Source organism: Olea europaea, chromosome 6 (genome assembly GCF_002742605.1).
Source record: "Olea europaea var. sylvestris chromosome 6, O_europaea_v1, whole genome shotgun sequence".
Lineage (NCBI taxonomy): Eukaryota > Viridiplantae > Streptophyta > Magnoliopsida > Lamiales > Oleaceae > Olea > Olea europaea.
This window is the reverse complement of record NC_036242.1, coordinates 24,061,322-24,078,113: the sequence shown is the minus strand read 5'-3', so window position 1 is coordinate 24,078,113 and position 16,792 is coordinate 24,061,322. Positions and strand designations below refer to the sequence as shown.

At 32.6% G+C, this 16,792-nt stretch overlaps 1 protein-coding gene across 1 annotated transcript in view; it reads right to left on the bottom strand.

Moving 5' to 3' along the window:
- The window catches only part of LOC111395294 (cytochrome P450 CYP749A22-like), a 5,091-nt gene extending 96 nt beyond the window's left edge, over window positions 1-4,995 (bottom strand). Inside the window, exons 1-7 of the mRNA XM_023021275.1 lie at window positions 4,785-4,995; window positions 4,573-4,703; window positions 1,983-2,277; window positions 1,347-1,570; window positions 1,019-1,251; window positions 560-938; window positions 1-387 (exon numbers count right to left, since the gene is read on the bottom strand). The exon at window positions 1-387 is cut by the window's left edge and continues 96 nt beyond it. Coding sequence (XP_022877043.1) covers window positions 1-387; window positions 560-938; window positions 1,019-1,251; window positions 1,347-1,570; window positions 1,983-2,277; window positions 4,573-4,703; window positions 4,785-4,995 — 1,860 coding nt within the window. The remainder of the gene's footprint in view (window positions 388-559; window positions 939-1,018; window positions 1,252-1,346; window positions 1,571-1,982; window positions 2,278-4,572; window positions 4,704-4,784) is intronic.
- Window positions 4,996-16,792: the final 11,797 nt, after the last annotated feature.

The following is a 16,792-nucleotide window of genomic DNA, read 5'->3' as shown; positions in this document are numbered from 1 at the left end:
TAGAGTGATAATCAATAGAGGGGAATGAACATAATTTGGAGACGATGTGAATTTATAGCGCTGAAGGATCATTGAGAGTGCTATTTTCGCTTCATTTGTTGCGAAGTTCAGGCCTACGCACGTTCGGGGTCCTGAACCGAATGGGAGGAATGCCATGGGGTTATTCTTTGTTGCCTTAGCCACCCCTTCTGCAAATCTCTCTGGCTTGAAAAGGTGAGCATCTTCTCCCCACATTTCAGTGTTTCTGTGGAGTGCAAGTTGTGGAATATGCAACTCCATGTTCCCTGGAAATTCATACTTCCCCAGTCGAACTTTTCTTTTCACTCTTCTTACGAGACTTGCTGCCGGGCTGTAAAGTCTTAGGGCTTCGTTGATGATCATTGTTACCTGAACACATAACGAGAGAAAAGAAGCATGTGATTAAAGTAGCTAAGTATATGAGATGTTCATCTATGTCCAATTCAGTATTTTAAACGTGCCCTTATGGCATGTTTTCTACGTACTCAATATTACTGTCATATTAGATCGATGCAAATATGTGTTTAAATGTTATGCTTACAGTCTTCATTCTGGCAAGGCCTTCTGATGTTGGATTTTCTTTTACAAATAGTTCAAGCACTTCTTTTCTTGCTTTTTCTTGCCAATCTGGGTGGATTGCTAACAGAAGAGAAGTCCAAGACAGTAAGCTGCTAGTTGTTTCATGTCCAGCAATGTAAAATACCTTACATTCATCAATTACATCATCTACTGATATTCTATTTTTCTTATCAGAATCGTGGTGAACTCTTAGCAGTGCTCCAAGAAAATCACTTCCAAAATTATCTGCTTCTCCCGTCATTACATTTTCTTCTCTCTTCTTTATTATCGACATGATTGAGTCCCGAAGAGACCGCTCGAGTTTGTCCGATTCAATGTCATACTCGGTCTTAAATATTTTCCTGCAATAATCAGAATAAAAATTATATACTAATTTCAAGTAGTTCATCATCCTGTTTTAAGTGGAGAGCTGGAAAATTACTCGATGCCTGGAATCCGAAACTGTTCAGCACTTTTGGCAACGATGAAGCCTAATCGTGTTAACGTTTCAAATATGTTTTTCCCTTCTAAGTAACTGCTTCCAAAAGCTGTCCTGGAAATCACTTCTGAACCCAAAACCACGAATTCTTGGCATACATCGATTTCTTTGCCTTCGTAATCTCTCCATTTTCGGAGCATAGTTTCAACACTTGCAATGATTGCAGGAACCATATCCTGAACAAAAATTATATCATGAACCTTGAATGCCTTGATACTATTTTATTTTTTCAATTCGATTTGTTAAAATATAACAGAAAGAAGTCAATTACCTTCAAGTTCTCTGCATAGAAAGCATGGTTAGCCAGTTTTCGTACTTTGAACCATTTCTCCCCTTCTGCTACAACAAGCCCATCTCCCAGGAACTTTTTCACAATGCCTCTGATTTTCATTTTTGGGTACATACCTTCTTTATTGTTTAGTATTTCTTTGGCTAACTCGGGTTCAGTAATCACCATATGAGGCTGAGGCCCCGCCCAAGTAAGAAAATTCTTTCCTGGTTTCAATGAATGAGTTGACTTTAACTACTTAAATTTTTATTTAAAAAAAAAAATTATATATATATATAGGAAGATATACACAAGCAGGAGGTGAAGACTGTAAGAGAAGATTTCCTTCCTAGTGAGAAAGAGGGGAAAAAGATGTTCTGCGTTAGAAATCCATATTTGCTCAGAGGAATGATACTACATGTACAGAGGCCCGCCAGGTAACACACATGGGGGGCTATTGCTATTATTATTATATTTTTTTTTCAGGTGGGACCCGCTACTACAGTGAGAGGCCTGTAAGGCCTCTGTGAAGAGCTGCCCAGTACGTGCAGTTTTATCGTGCTAAGAGAATAACCCTCGCTTTTAGTATTTTTTAAAACGCCCACACACGCACATTTAGAGAGAAAGTTGATTGCATACCATATGACTTCATCCATTGATGGAAGTGAGGTTGAACTCTAGGGAAAATATCATGGGATAACTCCATAGGATATTTCATGGATTGTAACTTAATGCTCACAATTTCTTTGTTGTTTCCATGAAAAAAATTGTAAGGAGGACCTTTTATTCCTTGTGATCGCATTACATTTTGTACATGAAATGGAATCCACACAACCTTGTAGAGAAATCTAACAAAAATGAGTGCGATTAAGCAAAGAAATACCGCCAGAAGTGCGCTCATGGCTTCAGACAAGATTTTAACTTTGTTTATGTACTGATCAAACAAACATGAAATAAAACTGCATCGTAATAAAGCTTTATAAATGGTTAAGGGAACCTAGGAATTAGGAAAAAGATGCCAGGGCGATATAATTAACATAAATATACACAAGAAATGAAAATGATGCTCTTTATTTTTTGTTCATGGATTATATGTTTTGGATTATCTAAGGAAGGAGATGTCTTCTAAAGAGAGGCCGCCGAGTTGCAGGCTATATGTAGCNCCCCCCCCCCCCCCCCCCCCCCCCCACAACAGACAAGAAGAAATGTGTACGACTTAAACTCCTATGAAACAGTAATTTGTTTTATGAATAAAAATGTACACTGACGTGAAGCTCTTCAAATATGGTTCCCCAGTTTTCAGATTTTATTTTGTTTAATGTGTTAAATTTAGCTGTATATTGAACTTTTAGTTTATTGAGACCTTATAATGAAACAAGGAAACCAACATCATCTAGTCGAGGTTGATATGACATTTAGCCCTTATTTGAGTCTCATTTTTATCATAAAAATGTATTTTAGAATAGTGTATTGATGTGAAATGTGTGGTTAAAAAATAATGAAAATTTTTGAATTTGCATGTAATATTATTTTATTGAAAAATATTTAATTGAAATCATGTCAAAACACTATTTAAGAATACATTTTTATTTTTTTATTTTTCAAAGAATATGGCTCAACCAAAGGCTTACTAACGTCCCCATGGAATGAAAAATTAAATGAGACCTAGTGTGTACATTTACGAATACATTGAGAGTTTCCATTTGTATTCAATGTTAATAGAGATGTTATTGAAACAAGAACCTAAAATTATTTTAATTTTAGTTAATAATTCTGCAATCTATGATAGGTTTTAATTTCCAATGCAGTTCAAGATATTTCGCTTTTAGATGTCAGTTCTCATTCACATATTTATTTTTATAAACAATGTCCTAATATAGACGTTAAATAAGGTTTTGAAATATATAACGCAGAAATTAACATCCCAAATTCCTTGAATCAAAGTATTATCAATTTCCGAACCTAAATTTAGAATTTCTGAAGTTTTATTCTTGTTCCCTTTTCCAGATTTCATTTGTACTTTAGCAATCCGGATTAAGACTTGAAGAATTAGCTAAAACTATTTATTTGCAGTCCCCAAATTATTTTAAATTCAGTGAGAGGGATCAAATAACATTTTAGAACAACGTTTCTTCTCGATTCAAGTCGGTTCATTTAGTTCGGTCGTGGTGGTTCGTTTCTTCATTGTCCAAACATATTTGTGAAGGTTTTTTTATTTTTTATTTTTTTTTGATAACTCAGGTGTCCAATTCTTGTCTAACTAATCCTGAGAAGTGACGGTCTTCTCCTCGGTTTGCCACATAGGTAAATTCGGATGCGGTCACAGCTTATACACATTTGGACCGGACATTCGGGATGTGGGTCTCCTCCTTGTAGACCTCCTTTTATGACGTAAGGAAAGGACCCTTGGAAAGGCGACAAAGTGCATCATAATTCTGCCTCCACAGGACAACTTCCTTCGAACATAAATATTGCCTTCCAGCTGTCCCGGGGATTCAAACCTCCGATGCTCCATATATATAACCCTCCTACTTTACCACTGTACCATGTCCGTGGGGGTTATTTGTGAAGATTTTTTAGAACTACGGACGGAAGATGATTGAGACAAAATACGGAAGAATAATATATTCCGTATCACTATTTTCTTGAGAACTACAATGAGAAAACCACCTTTTTATAGAGTTACAAATAACTTTTAATTCGTAGCAAGTTTTTGACAAAAAGAATGATCAGGTTACAACTACATTCACTAGTAGCTTTTCACAACTAGGAGCATGTCACTGCACAAAAAATTTATCGGTAATCCATCCAAATAACTATTTGCCTTGGGAAAAATATATGATTTTTGAAATCATAGTGCTACTACTATTACCTCCCAACTTGTTTAAACATGATCTGCACCCCATGTTGCGGATTGACTGTGAGAACCATAGGTGGAAGTGAACGTAATTTGGCGATGACGTCAGTTCAAGACAATTGGCTTATTTTCATGAAACCATTTCATAGAAGTTTATTGACATCTTCTTTTTATAAAATAAATTAACTTCGATTCTTGAATAATCCACACCACTTCTACATCTTTTGTAGCACAAGAATCCCATTTTTTGTGGAAAAGGCCCATATCTATAATTATGAATTTACGTATGGACAATTCTTCAATATCTTGTTCACTCGTAACAAAATATTTTCTGTTTGCATTGGTGAAAAAACTACTTTTAGGGATACATACCATTTCAACAATCGAGTCACATGTATCTAATATATTCATAGCTAACCATTTTTCACAAAGTGGTGATGAATTGTATAGCTCGTGCAAATCTTTCCATTTTCCAAGTCGATATGATCCATTCGTTTGTAGAACTATTTATTCAATCACAGATAGCGCTTGAGGATCTTTAAGAGTCCTATTTTTACTTCATTTGCAGGCCGACGCATGTCTACAGTCCATAACTGTTGTAGTAGGTAGCTCGTAACACACGTTTACTTGAATAAATAGGTCGATGTCCGACCAGAGCAGAGTGGAGTGCATTGAAGCCGAGGCCCAATAGAGAACAAAAGGATGCAAAAAGCGGAAAAGACTGGCCCTATTCCACCAAATTATCTTGGTCACTTTTTTAATGTCGTATTTATGCATGCATGCACTGATACGCATTTATTAGTGGATGCGAATTTCAGTTCAAAATGATGTTATACTTAATTCTTCAATCTGACAAGGCCTTCCTCTGTTGGATAATTGGATTTTCGTTTCCAAATAGTTCAATCACTTCTTTTCTTGCTTTTTCTTGCCAAGCTGTGTTGATTGCTAAGAGAAGAAAAGTCTAAGACAATAACCTTGGAGTTGTTTCATGTCAATGTTAAATATTAAACACCATACGGTCATCAATTACTTCGTCTACCGATATTCTTTTTTTCTTAACAGAATCATGGTGAACCTTTAGAGTGATCTAAGAAAGTCACTTACGAAATTGGCTGCTTCCTTAGTCATTACATTTTCTTCTCTTTTCCTCACTATTGCCAGTATCGAGTTCTGAAGTGATTGCTCGATCTTATCTGATTCCATTTTGTCTTCAAAACTAAAATTTTCCTACAACGATCAGCCTGAAGATTAATGGCTTGACGTGTATATTTTATCTTCATTAATATGCTGCTTAAATAGAGAGCGGGAAAATTACTCAATGCTCGGAAATCGAATCTTTTCGGTAGTTCTACCAACTAAGAGTCCCAACTTTGTTAACATTTCAAATATATTCTTCCCTTCCAAGTAGCTGCTTCAAAAGCTGTCCTGGAAATCACTTCTGAAATAAAAAACCTAAATTCATCAATCTCTTTACCTTTATATTTTCTCCATTTCTTCAGCATATCCTGAACAAAGGAATATCATGAGTCTATTCTTAAAATTTTATTATTTTCAAATTCGGTTAATTAAAACTCGACAGAAAGAAGTTAATACCTTCAAGTTCTCTGCAGAAAGAACATGGTTAGCCAGTTTTCGTACTTTTGACCGTTTCTCCCCATCTGCTACAACAAGCCCATCTCCCACCGCTTTTACATAACGCCGTCAATTTTCATTTTTGAGTACTAACCTTGTTTATTATTAGTATTTCTTTACCTAACTCGGGTTCAGTGATCAACATATGAGGTTGAGATCCCACCCAAGTAAGAAAATTCTTTCCTGAATAGAAGTGAGGTTGAATTCTGGGGAATATACCATGGGATAACCCCATAAGATATTTCAACGATTGTTCCTTAATGCTAAAGCTTTCTTTTGTGTTTCTATGAATTTATATTATAAATTTGTAAGAGGGCCCTTTTATTCCTTGTGATCGCATTACTTATCGTACGAAATGGATTCCTCACAACATTGTGCAGAAATCTGACAAAAACCAGTCCAATTAGGCACAAAAAATTGTCAAAAGTGTGATCATGTCTTCAAACAAACGGCAACCTTTTGTAGTGGTCAAGAAATAAGAAATAAAGTGAGTCGTAAAATTGAGCATTCTAAATGGTTAAGGCTTAAGGCAAACTGTGCTTTAGAAAAGAATACACAAGAAATGAAAGTGATGTTCTTTATCTTTTGTTCATGGACGTAAATGCTTTGGATTAAGGATCAAGGTGGCTTCAAATTAAGATGTTTTCTATCAAAAAACTAGAGACCTGCAGGCTATATGCGGCTTTGCCATGACAGACAAGAAGAAATGCACAACAAAAACTCATGTGCAACAACTATGTATACTGATTTGAAGCTCTAAGAATATTATATCACTGGATGATTTTATTTATTCTCGTTTTACCATTTTTGAAGAGGAAAATGTTTAATTTAAAATTAAATTTCAATAGTCACATCTTGTTTAAGTATAGGTTGTTGATGAATAATGGAGCTTATTTTGGATTTCAATTGAGTACATGTGTGCTTAGTATGCCACACAGCACGCTCGTTGTGCACGCACAGCTTAGCACCACATATGTTTGTGTATTAATTTGGTTATTTTAGTTCCTGATATTGGGCTGTGATGCCAATTGTTTTATTATTCCAGTCCAATTTGAGTTACGATGAAATCCTTATATTAAGATGCGACAAGTCCATTGCCCAATAACGCAATGTTTAAATATGCTACAACCTATCCCAAAATCTTATGATACATGTGTGTGGCTATGGACCGTTAGATCTCCAAAACCTAACATCTACGGTGATGATCATTCTTCTATATTACTTGGTCTTAGATATTTTGGCCCATTGGTTTTCATTCTTCTTGTGTCTTTTCGTGTGTAGAACCTTTTGAGTCTCTTCTTCTCTCCTTCAAGACTTGGTGTCTTTGCCCTTTCTTCTTCTTCGTGAATCTTGTTCTTTAGATTGTAAACCCCTGGTTTTCTGGTGATTCTGAGTGTGTTGAATTTTGGTGATTCTTCGGTTTTAGTTTGAAAGGGTTTGTGTTGGTATTTTGGAAGAGATACGGTCCACTGAGTTACTGCCTCTATGTCGTGGTTTGGGCTGTGGTTTTGTGAGCTATTAAACGTTGTACAGATGGGCACAATGCGTGTTCTGAGCCCAATCAATGAGAACTCGATGCTTTTGGTTATTCATTTTTGTTCTGTAAAACTTGTGTCGATCTTGGGTCTTGAGTTGTAACACCTAAGTAAAATTCCATACGTCTATAAAAGTGAATAGCAAGGAACCATAATGATCATCAGAAGGACTGGCTACAAGATCCTAAAAGGTCATGTCTAAGTCAAGACAACTTGGAAAGCCATTCTTCAGCGTAGATACCCGCTACAATATTGTTCTTAAAATTAAGTATAGTAGTGAGACGACTAAGAGCATGAACAACTCTATTCTCGAGCCTAGTATGGTAGTGGTAGATGTGTTAAAATATTTTTCAACATATATTATGAGAGTGATTCAAAAGTGATCAACCATGAGAAAGACAAGCGGAATCAAAACGAGTGGAGGCCAGAAAATGGCCTGAGCTTGGGTAATCGCTCTGCCAAGTTTATGAATTATAGAGCCAAATTTAGTGAACAGGACAATCAACCACTTTTGTTACCATTGGCTTTTGAATTCTGTTGTTGTTTTGAAGGGTTCCACACTTTTTATGGTTGGTTTTTACACCTTTTCGTGCATTGAGGTTGTAATATTATACGTATGAATGGTTTTCATATTGGAAAACATATCTTTAACATCAAATTCATTCAATCACTTCCAAAATCAAAGATCAAACTCATTTTTCAATATTTCTTCTAAAAGTTCCTTTCCAAATTTTGTTTTGTTTGATTTAAATTTGGATTAAGATATTGATTACTCCTACAAACTATTTGTCATAAAAAACCTTCAAGCGCTTATCCCGGTGGTGTTAAATATCGTTTGAGGACGGTGATTCATAATTATATTCAAACATTGCATTTTGGTGAAATATCTTGTTGCCGCATTTTTTTTTCTCATTGTTCTTTATCAATTTTGATCAACAATATGTATGTTTATGAGAGAATTTGACCCATTTAATATTTTGTTCACTTAAATTACATTGAGAGTTGATATAGCGAAGGGATCGATTATGAAAATAAAGGATGAACTCCTTTGGCTGCAAATAACATTGTCAATGATAAAGAGGCTGGACTATAGCGTAGAATTACTTGTCATGGGTGGAGCATTTTTGTCGAGCTCATTTAATTTTTAATTAAAGTAAGCAACGCAATGACGTTATTGATTTAATATATCACATATATTGTAACGATCCGAATTTTTATGCTAAAAACTATTTTTATATTTTAAAGAATAATATGTTATGTTTTCCTTGTCAATAGATAAAAATATTTATAAGAAATATTTTAACTGCAAAATATTTTCTAGAATGCCGAAACCCAAAAGGTGTTGAGAATTTTACGCCAATTCCCTTTATTTCTATTTACCCTCAGGATCTTTTGTTGTTCAAAAGAATATTAGCAAATAAGAAAAATAAAGAATATAACGCACAAATTAAACAAACCGTCAAAGATTTTCACTATATGAAAAATTGTTACAATCATATAGAATTTCACTCACCAACCCAATACCTAAGTATTATAAAGAAAAAATAAATTCGAACTTTACCACACCTACTTTTCTAACCTTTGTACGAAAAGTTTCAAGATGTTAGACTCACAATAATTTTCTCTTAGATCAACTCTCTGACCACGCTCAAAATAATGAAATACATTTACTATTATAAGATCAATGATCAAGTAGAAGAGTTTAATTTAAACTCAAACAAGACTCATTTAACTCAATAAGGATTCCTTCACGTGCAAGACTCTAAAACCAGTTGTAAATTGAAGACCAAATTCTGCAAGGATTATGTTCTCAATTTTAATTAGAAGTCTTACATACAATAACTACATTTTTATTATTTGCAATAGAAGTCCTTCAACTTTTGACTTTTTAGGCAATTGCCCAAGATTCTCCACCTTGCCGAAAATGAGTCAAAATCTTATCATCTCTTCTACAACTTTAAATCACAATACTTGAAAAAACAGGTAAGCCTTTGACAGACTTTAACGGTCCCATACACCACCATATGAGTGTAACTACTCAGAATTATTCGTGAACTCCAAACGTTTCGTCGGCTACATATTGACACAACCCTACTATAGTTATGGTGCAACTCTCCCATTGACTTTTCTAGAGAGCTCATCATTCATCGATATCACACTATCACCACATATATACACACCTTGCATCAAATGTCAGTCAATGTTATGTATAGATATGCTGATCGTGCCAGTAAGAACACATCCTCTAACATGGCAACTGGCAACATGCCATGAGAATGTTCCAATGTTACTTTACAGCATCACCTCCGCGTCCTCCTTCGTCAAGAGAGAGCATTGTCTGATCCCAAGCAGCTAGTTGACCTTGCTCCACCTTTTGGACAATTTCTCTTCACGTGGCCAGTCTGAGCGCAGTTCCAACAAGTTACTTTCTTACTCATGGAGTTGCCCTTCTTCCTCTTTCAGTCACAAGCACCTCATTGTCAGATGGAGTATTATATCCCCCCTAATCTTCTTTCTCCTGAGATCAAGTTGCTTGTCACTTCTGCAAAACTCACAGTTTCCTTCCCATATATTAAGATTGGCTTGATATGTTCATAGGTAGATGAAAGAAACCAGATGAGCTGTAGTGCTTTATCCTCATCATCTATCTTCACTCCAATATACTCTAGTTCTGAAACAATCTCGTTGAGAGCACCAAGATGGTTTGAGATTTTCGTACCTGCTTCCATGCGCAATGAATGAAATTGCTCCTTCAAATACAATTGATTTGAGAGGCTCTTTGTTTGATATAATTCTTCTAGCTTCTCCCACAGTTCCTTTAGAGTAGATATCCCATAAATATTTGCTAAAACGTTTTTAGCCAGACAAAGGTGTATCATGCTTGCAGCCTTCAAATCCAATTCTTCTCAATCCTCATCGCTCATACTGGATTCAGCTTCCTTGCCAGAACTCTTGGCTGGCTTTCATTTCAAACCCTTATGCAATCAAACTTGAGCAAATAAATTTCTAACTTGTACTTGCCACAAGCCAAAATTGATTCTCCCATCAAATTTCTCCACATCATATTTCAACGATGGCATATTTTTCTGTTGCTCCAATACGTCGACCTGATGTTCTGATACCACTTATTGGGAATTTTATGCCAATTCTCTTTATTTCTATTTACCCCAAGATCTTTTGTTGTTCAAAAGAATATTAACAAATAGGAAAAATAAAAAATATAATACAAATTAAACGAACCATCAAAACTTTTCACTATATGAAAAATTGTTACAATCATATAGAATTTCACTCAACAACCCAATGTCCAAGTATTACAAAGAAAAAATAAATTCGGACTTTATTACACCTATTTTTCTGTCTTTTGTACGAAAAATCTCAAAATATTAGGCTCACAATATTTTTTTCTCAGATCAACTCTAGCCACACCCAAAATAATGAGATACATCCGTTATTTATAGGATCAATAACCAAGTAGAAGAGTTTAATTTAAACTCAAACAAGACTATATAATAACGACCTTTTATTTTTTGTAATAAAAGTCCTCCAACTTTTGACTTTTGAGGCAATTACATAACAAAAGGCTCTCTCTCTCTCTCTCTCTCATGAACAAGTTTAGATATTTTATATGGCACCATATTTAGGTATTGCCAAGTGATAATCACTTTTGGTGCCTCAAATATTTATATACATATTCTACCAATAATCATCATAATCTTCATGATAAATTTTATGTGCAAACTATTACAAAATTTATTCAATCACCTATCATTGGAAGCCATGTGGATTAGACCAAACAGGGACTATATAAAGTTGAGAGATATTTTACTTAATTACTTAAAAAAATAAAGATTTAAATCGTCAAAATAATTAAATTTTATGGTTTGCAAGGATATTTTATAATTAGATAAAAAGAAATTGGGTCGCGACATTTTGAAGAGTCGTCCATCCCGATTATTCTTGTCCCTACTATATAAAAAGTAGAATGTGAAGTTACTATAGAAAGCAACAATGACTTAATCCATTTTATCTCAATGTAGCTTTTTTTTTTTTTTTTTTTTTTAATTTGGTTTAAATTTTTTTTTTTTTTTTTTTTTTTTTTTTAATTTGGGGGAGCAAAACGACGTCGTTTGTCTTGCTTGATATATATTTTATTATACAATAAGAAAATACTACAACACGCAATTTCCATTCTTCCCACCACTCCGTGCTCAACCACTCTTATATAGATATATATAGTAGGGATATAAGAAAAAAATCACTTTTATATAAAAAAAAATTAAAAAATAAAGATAATATAGGACATAAAATATTTTACAAAAAGTTATTTATAAGTAAAAAATTTGAAGAGAAAGGAATTAAAAAGAATTTTAAATTAAAAAAAAAAAATATATATATATATATATAGGACATAAAATAAACGGTCATTGAACTTACAGAAAAATTACAAAACCGTCACTGAATTTTAAAACTATCAGTAAAGGTCACTTAAGTGTTGAGACGCTTTCATAAATGGTCACTGAAGTTTAAAAGTTTTTGAGCTACTTTTGCGGCAATTTCTCGACCACTTCCAACCACCTATACTACCGGATTTTGATACCGTTGGAAAACCTACAATGTTCTCTTCAATTACAACAAAAAATCTCTCCCAAACTCCAAAGGATTCGGCCGGAATAAACCTACAAAGTTAGCTACCCGAAAAGTCAAAAATCTGCCCAAATTTTCACATTTTGGTGGACTTTTGCAGCGATTTTTTGACAATTTTTGACTACCAAAATGGCCAAATTTTGATACCGTTGGTAAGTCCACAATATTCTCTTTAATTAGCATCCAGAATCTCCCCAAAACTTCAAAGATTCGGCCGGAATAAACTCACAAAGTTGGCATCCTAGATTTTCGTACGGGTTTATTCCGGTCGAATCTTTTGGAGTTTGGGGGAGTTTTGGATGGTAATTAATGAGGACATTGTGGTCTTCTCAACGGTATCAAAATCCGGCGGACTTAGTGGTCGAAAGGCTCTGAAAAATTACCGTAAAAGTCGCCCAAAAATCTGAAAATCTGGGCAGATTTTCAGATTTTTTGGGGGCGAATTTTGCAGTGATTTTCCTGTCGAATTCCTTAGTGTTACGGAGAGATTTTGAGTGGTAATTGAAGAGGACGTTGTGGACTTTCCAACGGTATCAAAATTCAATGGTATCAGTGGTTGGAAGTAGCCGAAAAATTGTCGCAAATGTAACCAAAAAAACTAAAAAAGTGCTTTTAAATTTCAGTAACCATTTTAGGAACTTTTTAAACTTCAGTTACCATTTTTGAAAGCGTCCCAATACTTAAGTGACCGTTACTGAAAGTTTTAAACTTCAGTGATCGTTTTGTAATTTGTCTATAAGTTCAGTGACCGTTTGTGAAATTAACCCATATATATATAAACTAAATAATGCAAAAAATAAAAATAAAAATAATAAAATTAAGCCTCCATGCACGGACACATTAGTCTTCATGCACGAAGACACTAATATTCTCCATGCATGGAGACAAAAATGTTTCCATTTTTTTTTAAACTTTATAAATAATTGTTTTATATCAATTTATTTAAATTTCTTTTTAATTTTTTTCTCTTCCAAATAAAACTTAATTTTTCAGTTTTAACGAAATAATATTTCTATATTCTTTATTTAATTTTTGTAACTTTCTTTTATTTTGCTTTTATTTTTTTTTTTTTTTTTGTTTTTTTTTTTTTTTTTTTTTTGGAAATTGTTTTAAATTTAATTTTTTTTCCAAGCAGGGGAGCAAAAATGACACCATTTGTCTTAGTATATATTTTATTATCCAGTGTACCTCCAAATTTACTACAACACGTAACTTTCTATACTTCCCACCAAGTCTCATCTCTTCACTTCATGCTCAATAAAAGAATATTAACTCAGTATATTTTTAAAATGTAAAGTGTTAGTTATGAGTAAAAAATTTGTTTCAAGTTTATTAAGTGTAATAAAAAAAAATTATCATTGTAGTTAGTTATTATATGTAAAAATATATTAGCTTAAAAAAAACTCTCTCTCATTCTTTTTAATTTTTTCTCTTCCAAATAAAACTTAATTTTTCAGATTTGACCAAAAAGTTACTTGTAAATTAAAAAAATTGAAGAGAAAAGAATTAAAAAGAATTTTAAATTGAAAAAAATTATATATAGTGTAAACTAAACAATGCAAATATTTAAAAAATAATAATTAATTTCATGCCTCCGTGCATTAAATAAAGAATATATAAATATTATTTAGTTAAAATCGAAAAATTAAGTTTTATTATGAAGAGAAAATAATTAAAAAGAATTTTAAATTGAAAGTTTTTTTTTTTAATCTATAATGTAAAAAAAAAATTTAAAATTATATCAACCAAAGTCTCCATGCACAGAAACTTAAGTCTCTGTGCACGTAGAGTTAGTGATTTTTTTTTCATTTTTTATAGAAGCTAATATCTTTTTACTATATATCTAACTACAATGATATATATATATATATATATACTTAAAATGTTGAGTTAGTATTTTTTTACTTATAATATAAGTAATTTTTACAATTAAAAGTTTTTTTAACTTTTAAATAACTTGAAGCAAATTTTCAGTAACTCAAATATACTTAATACTTTAAGTTGATATTTTCAGTTATATTATATATAAGTAGCTTTTACAATTATAAGTTTTTTTACTCAGTTAGCAATTTTTTTTATCTTATTATTATTAGTATTTTTTATTTTTTAATATTTTTACACAAAATTGAATTTTTTTCTCATATTTATGAGACTTGGTGAGAGGTATGAAAAGTTTCGTGTTGCACTAAATTTGGAGATACACTGTATTATAAGATATATACTAAGAATTAAAAATGATTTTAAATCGAAAAAAAATTATAATATAAACAAAAGAAATAAAAAATAAATAAATGAAGAAAAATAAAAAATGAAAAAGAAATCTTCATACATCCTGCGATAATACAATGAATCAAACGATTGGACTTCACCAAATACTTCAAATCTTCAACCAATTTTGAAAAATCTACAATTTTGACGCTAATATCTTTAATTTGTTAAATCATTTAGTTTTTTTTTTATAATATGAAGAAAAAAGAATTTGAATCATAGAACGAAAAGAATTTTAAATCAAACAAAAAAATTATTTATGATATGAAGAATTTTTTTTTAAATGTTCAAAAAATATATAATAAAAACAAAACAAATTAAACAAAAGAATGTTGCGAAAATTAAATAAAGAACATATAAATATTTTTAATTAAAATCGAAAAAATTAAGTTTTTTCATAAAGAAAAAAAGAATTAAAAAAGATTTTAAATCAAAAATAAATTTATAATATGAACAAAACAAATAAAAATAAATAAATTAGGAAAAAAATAAAAAAATGAAAAAGAAATCTCCATGCATTATGCAATAATGCAATAAACCAAACGAATAAATTTCACCAAATACTTTGAATCTTCAACTAGTTTTGAAAAATCTATAATTTTGACGCTAATAAAAGTATAATAAATACAAAACTCATTCAACGCATGTGTCAAAGACTAGTTATTTAAAGAAAATTTAAAATTTATGTAAAAAAAAAAATTCCTAATGACCTTGGCTTTGATGAAAAAATAAATTAAAAATATAAAGGCAATAATCGACGTGCGGATGGGGCAGTAAAATCCCTTGCAAGGTAGGGATTTATTGCCCCTCCCCAACCCCGACTTATAGCTATACCTAATTAAATATCCCAAAAAGCATATCCAACAATTTGTATAATCTATCATGAGTCTTAATTACTATTTTCCACCATCATTAGGCCGGGGGCAACAAAACCTCAAATCAATTTCAGTCCACAAGAGAACATGGCTAGCTTATCCAACAAATCTTTAAGTAGCGGAATATGAAATCAATACTTAAATTATCCTCAAGGTACAATCATCAACACGCATACACCAAGAGCCGTTCTTCTCAAAGGTAAATGAAACGAGTATCGTACCAGGGCTAACGCTGTAAAGAATAAAATCTCTAAGCAAAGGAGTGACTGCAAGTGGGAAGAAGAAGGAAGAGGGTTGCGAACTGGGTTTTGCAACTAAAGCAAACATTAATCAGTTTTGTCACCCTCACACTCAAAATCCTTGAGGGACAGGGAGTTAACCCAATTTTCTGATTTACATTTTGGTTTTGGATACCTTAAGAGCTGAATTTTTCAAATTAGGCTCTAGGAGCTTGTTTCAATCCATAGAGTGAACAGTGTAATCTACAGTCTTTATTGGTCCGTGTGGCAACCCTAGTGGAGGTCTCCCATAACTTATTCATCTAAATTATCATTCAAAAATATATTTTTTCACATTTATTTGACAACGATTCCATTTTCTTATGGAGGCATTAGAAATGAGAGTACAAAGAATTTTCCTTTGGACAACAGAAGCAAAAGTCTCATTCTAATCATTTCTATACTCATGAGAAAAGCTTTTAGCAACAAGACTAGCCTTGTATCTTTGCAAACTTCCACAAGAACTAGTATTCTCAAATTTGGATCAAAAATATCAATTTTATAGTTTTTGGGTTCAACTAAGGAATGGATGGATATTAGACAAAAACGAACAATATTTTTTAGAATAATAGTTAGAGGGAGTACCTATCTAGTGCACGCCTCCTACGAGTGGGATTCCGAGGTGTGGATGGTTCAAGTTCTGCAACATCCAAAGAATAACAGGGAATTAATTAAGCCATTAGAGAGGCATACATCAGAGCTCAACATTTGGAAATTCCTGCCAGATTATGGAAAATGGGAGGGTGCAAATCACAAGTGGGATTATTAAAAACATCATTTGGAGAAGAAACGCAATCATAGGGCTTATCATCAGTTGGATCAATACATAGGAGTTCTCTATCAGTGGATGGTGAAGAGTTTGAAATGAGATAATATGATATTTTTTTCAAGAAATACATATCGTGAAACAAATAAGTGACATGTTTCTGGATGGTAACAATGATATCCTTTTTGACTAATGTCATACCCTAAGAAAACATATGATAATATTGAACGTGATGACATTTTAGAATGCTCTTTATTAGGTAACAAAATAAAGAGACTTCGTGATTCACAAAGTATTTATTTTGTGGTGGCTATCCTCTTGGTGAATCATGAAATCGACCTTGTGAAAATAGTCAATTCTGTTTCCAATGACCTTTTACATGACAATAAAAGCATTCATCTAGAGGTGTATGAAACTTTTGAGCTATTATTAGGGTATGTCGTGCATTGCTACTGCTGGCTGCAAAAACTTGTGTCATGAAACAGTGGAAGAGAAACTGGCAAAGGATATATACCCTCAAATACTCTTAAAATAATCTCTTACTGCCATAAGAAAATCAATCAATTTACGTTTGGCACAAAGCTTATCAAA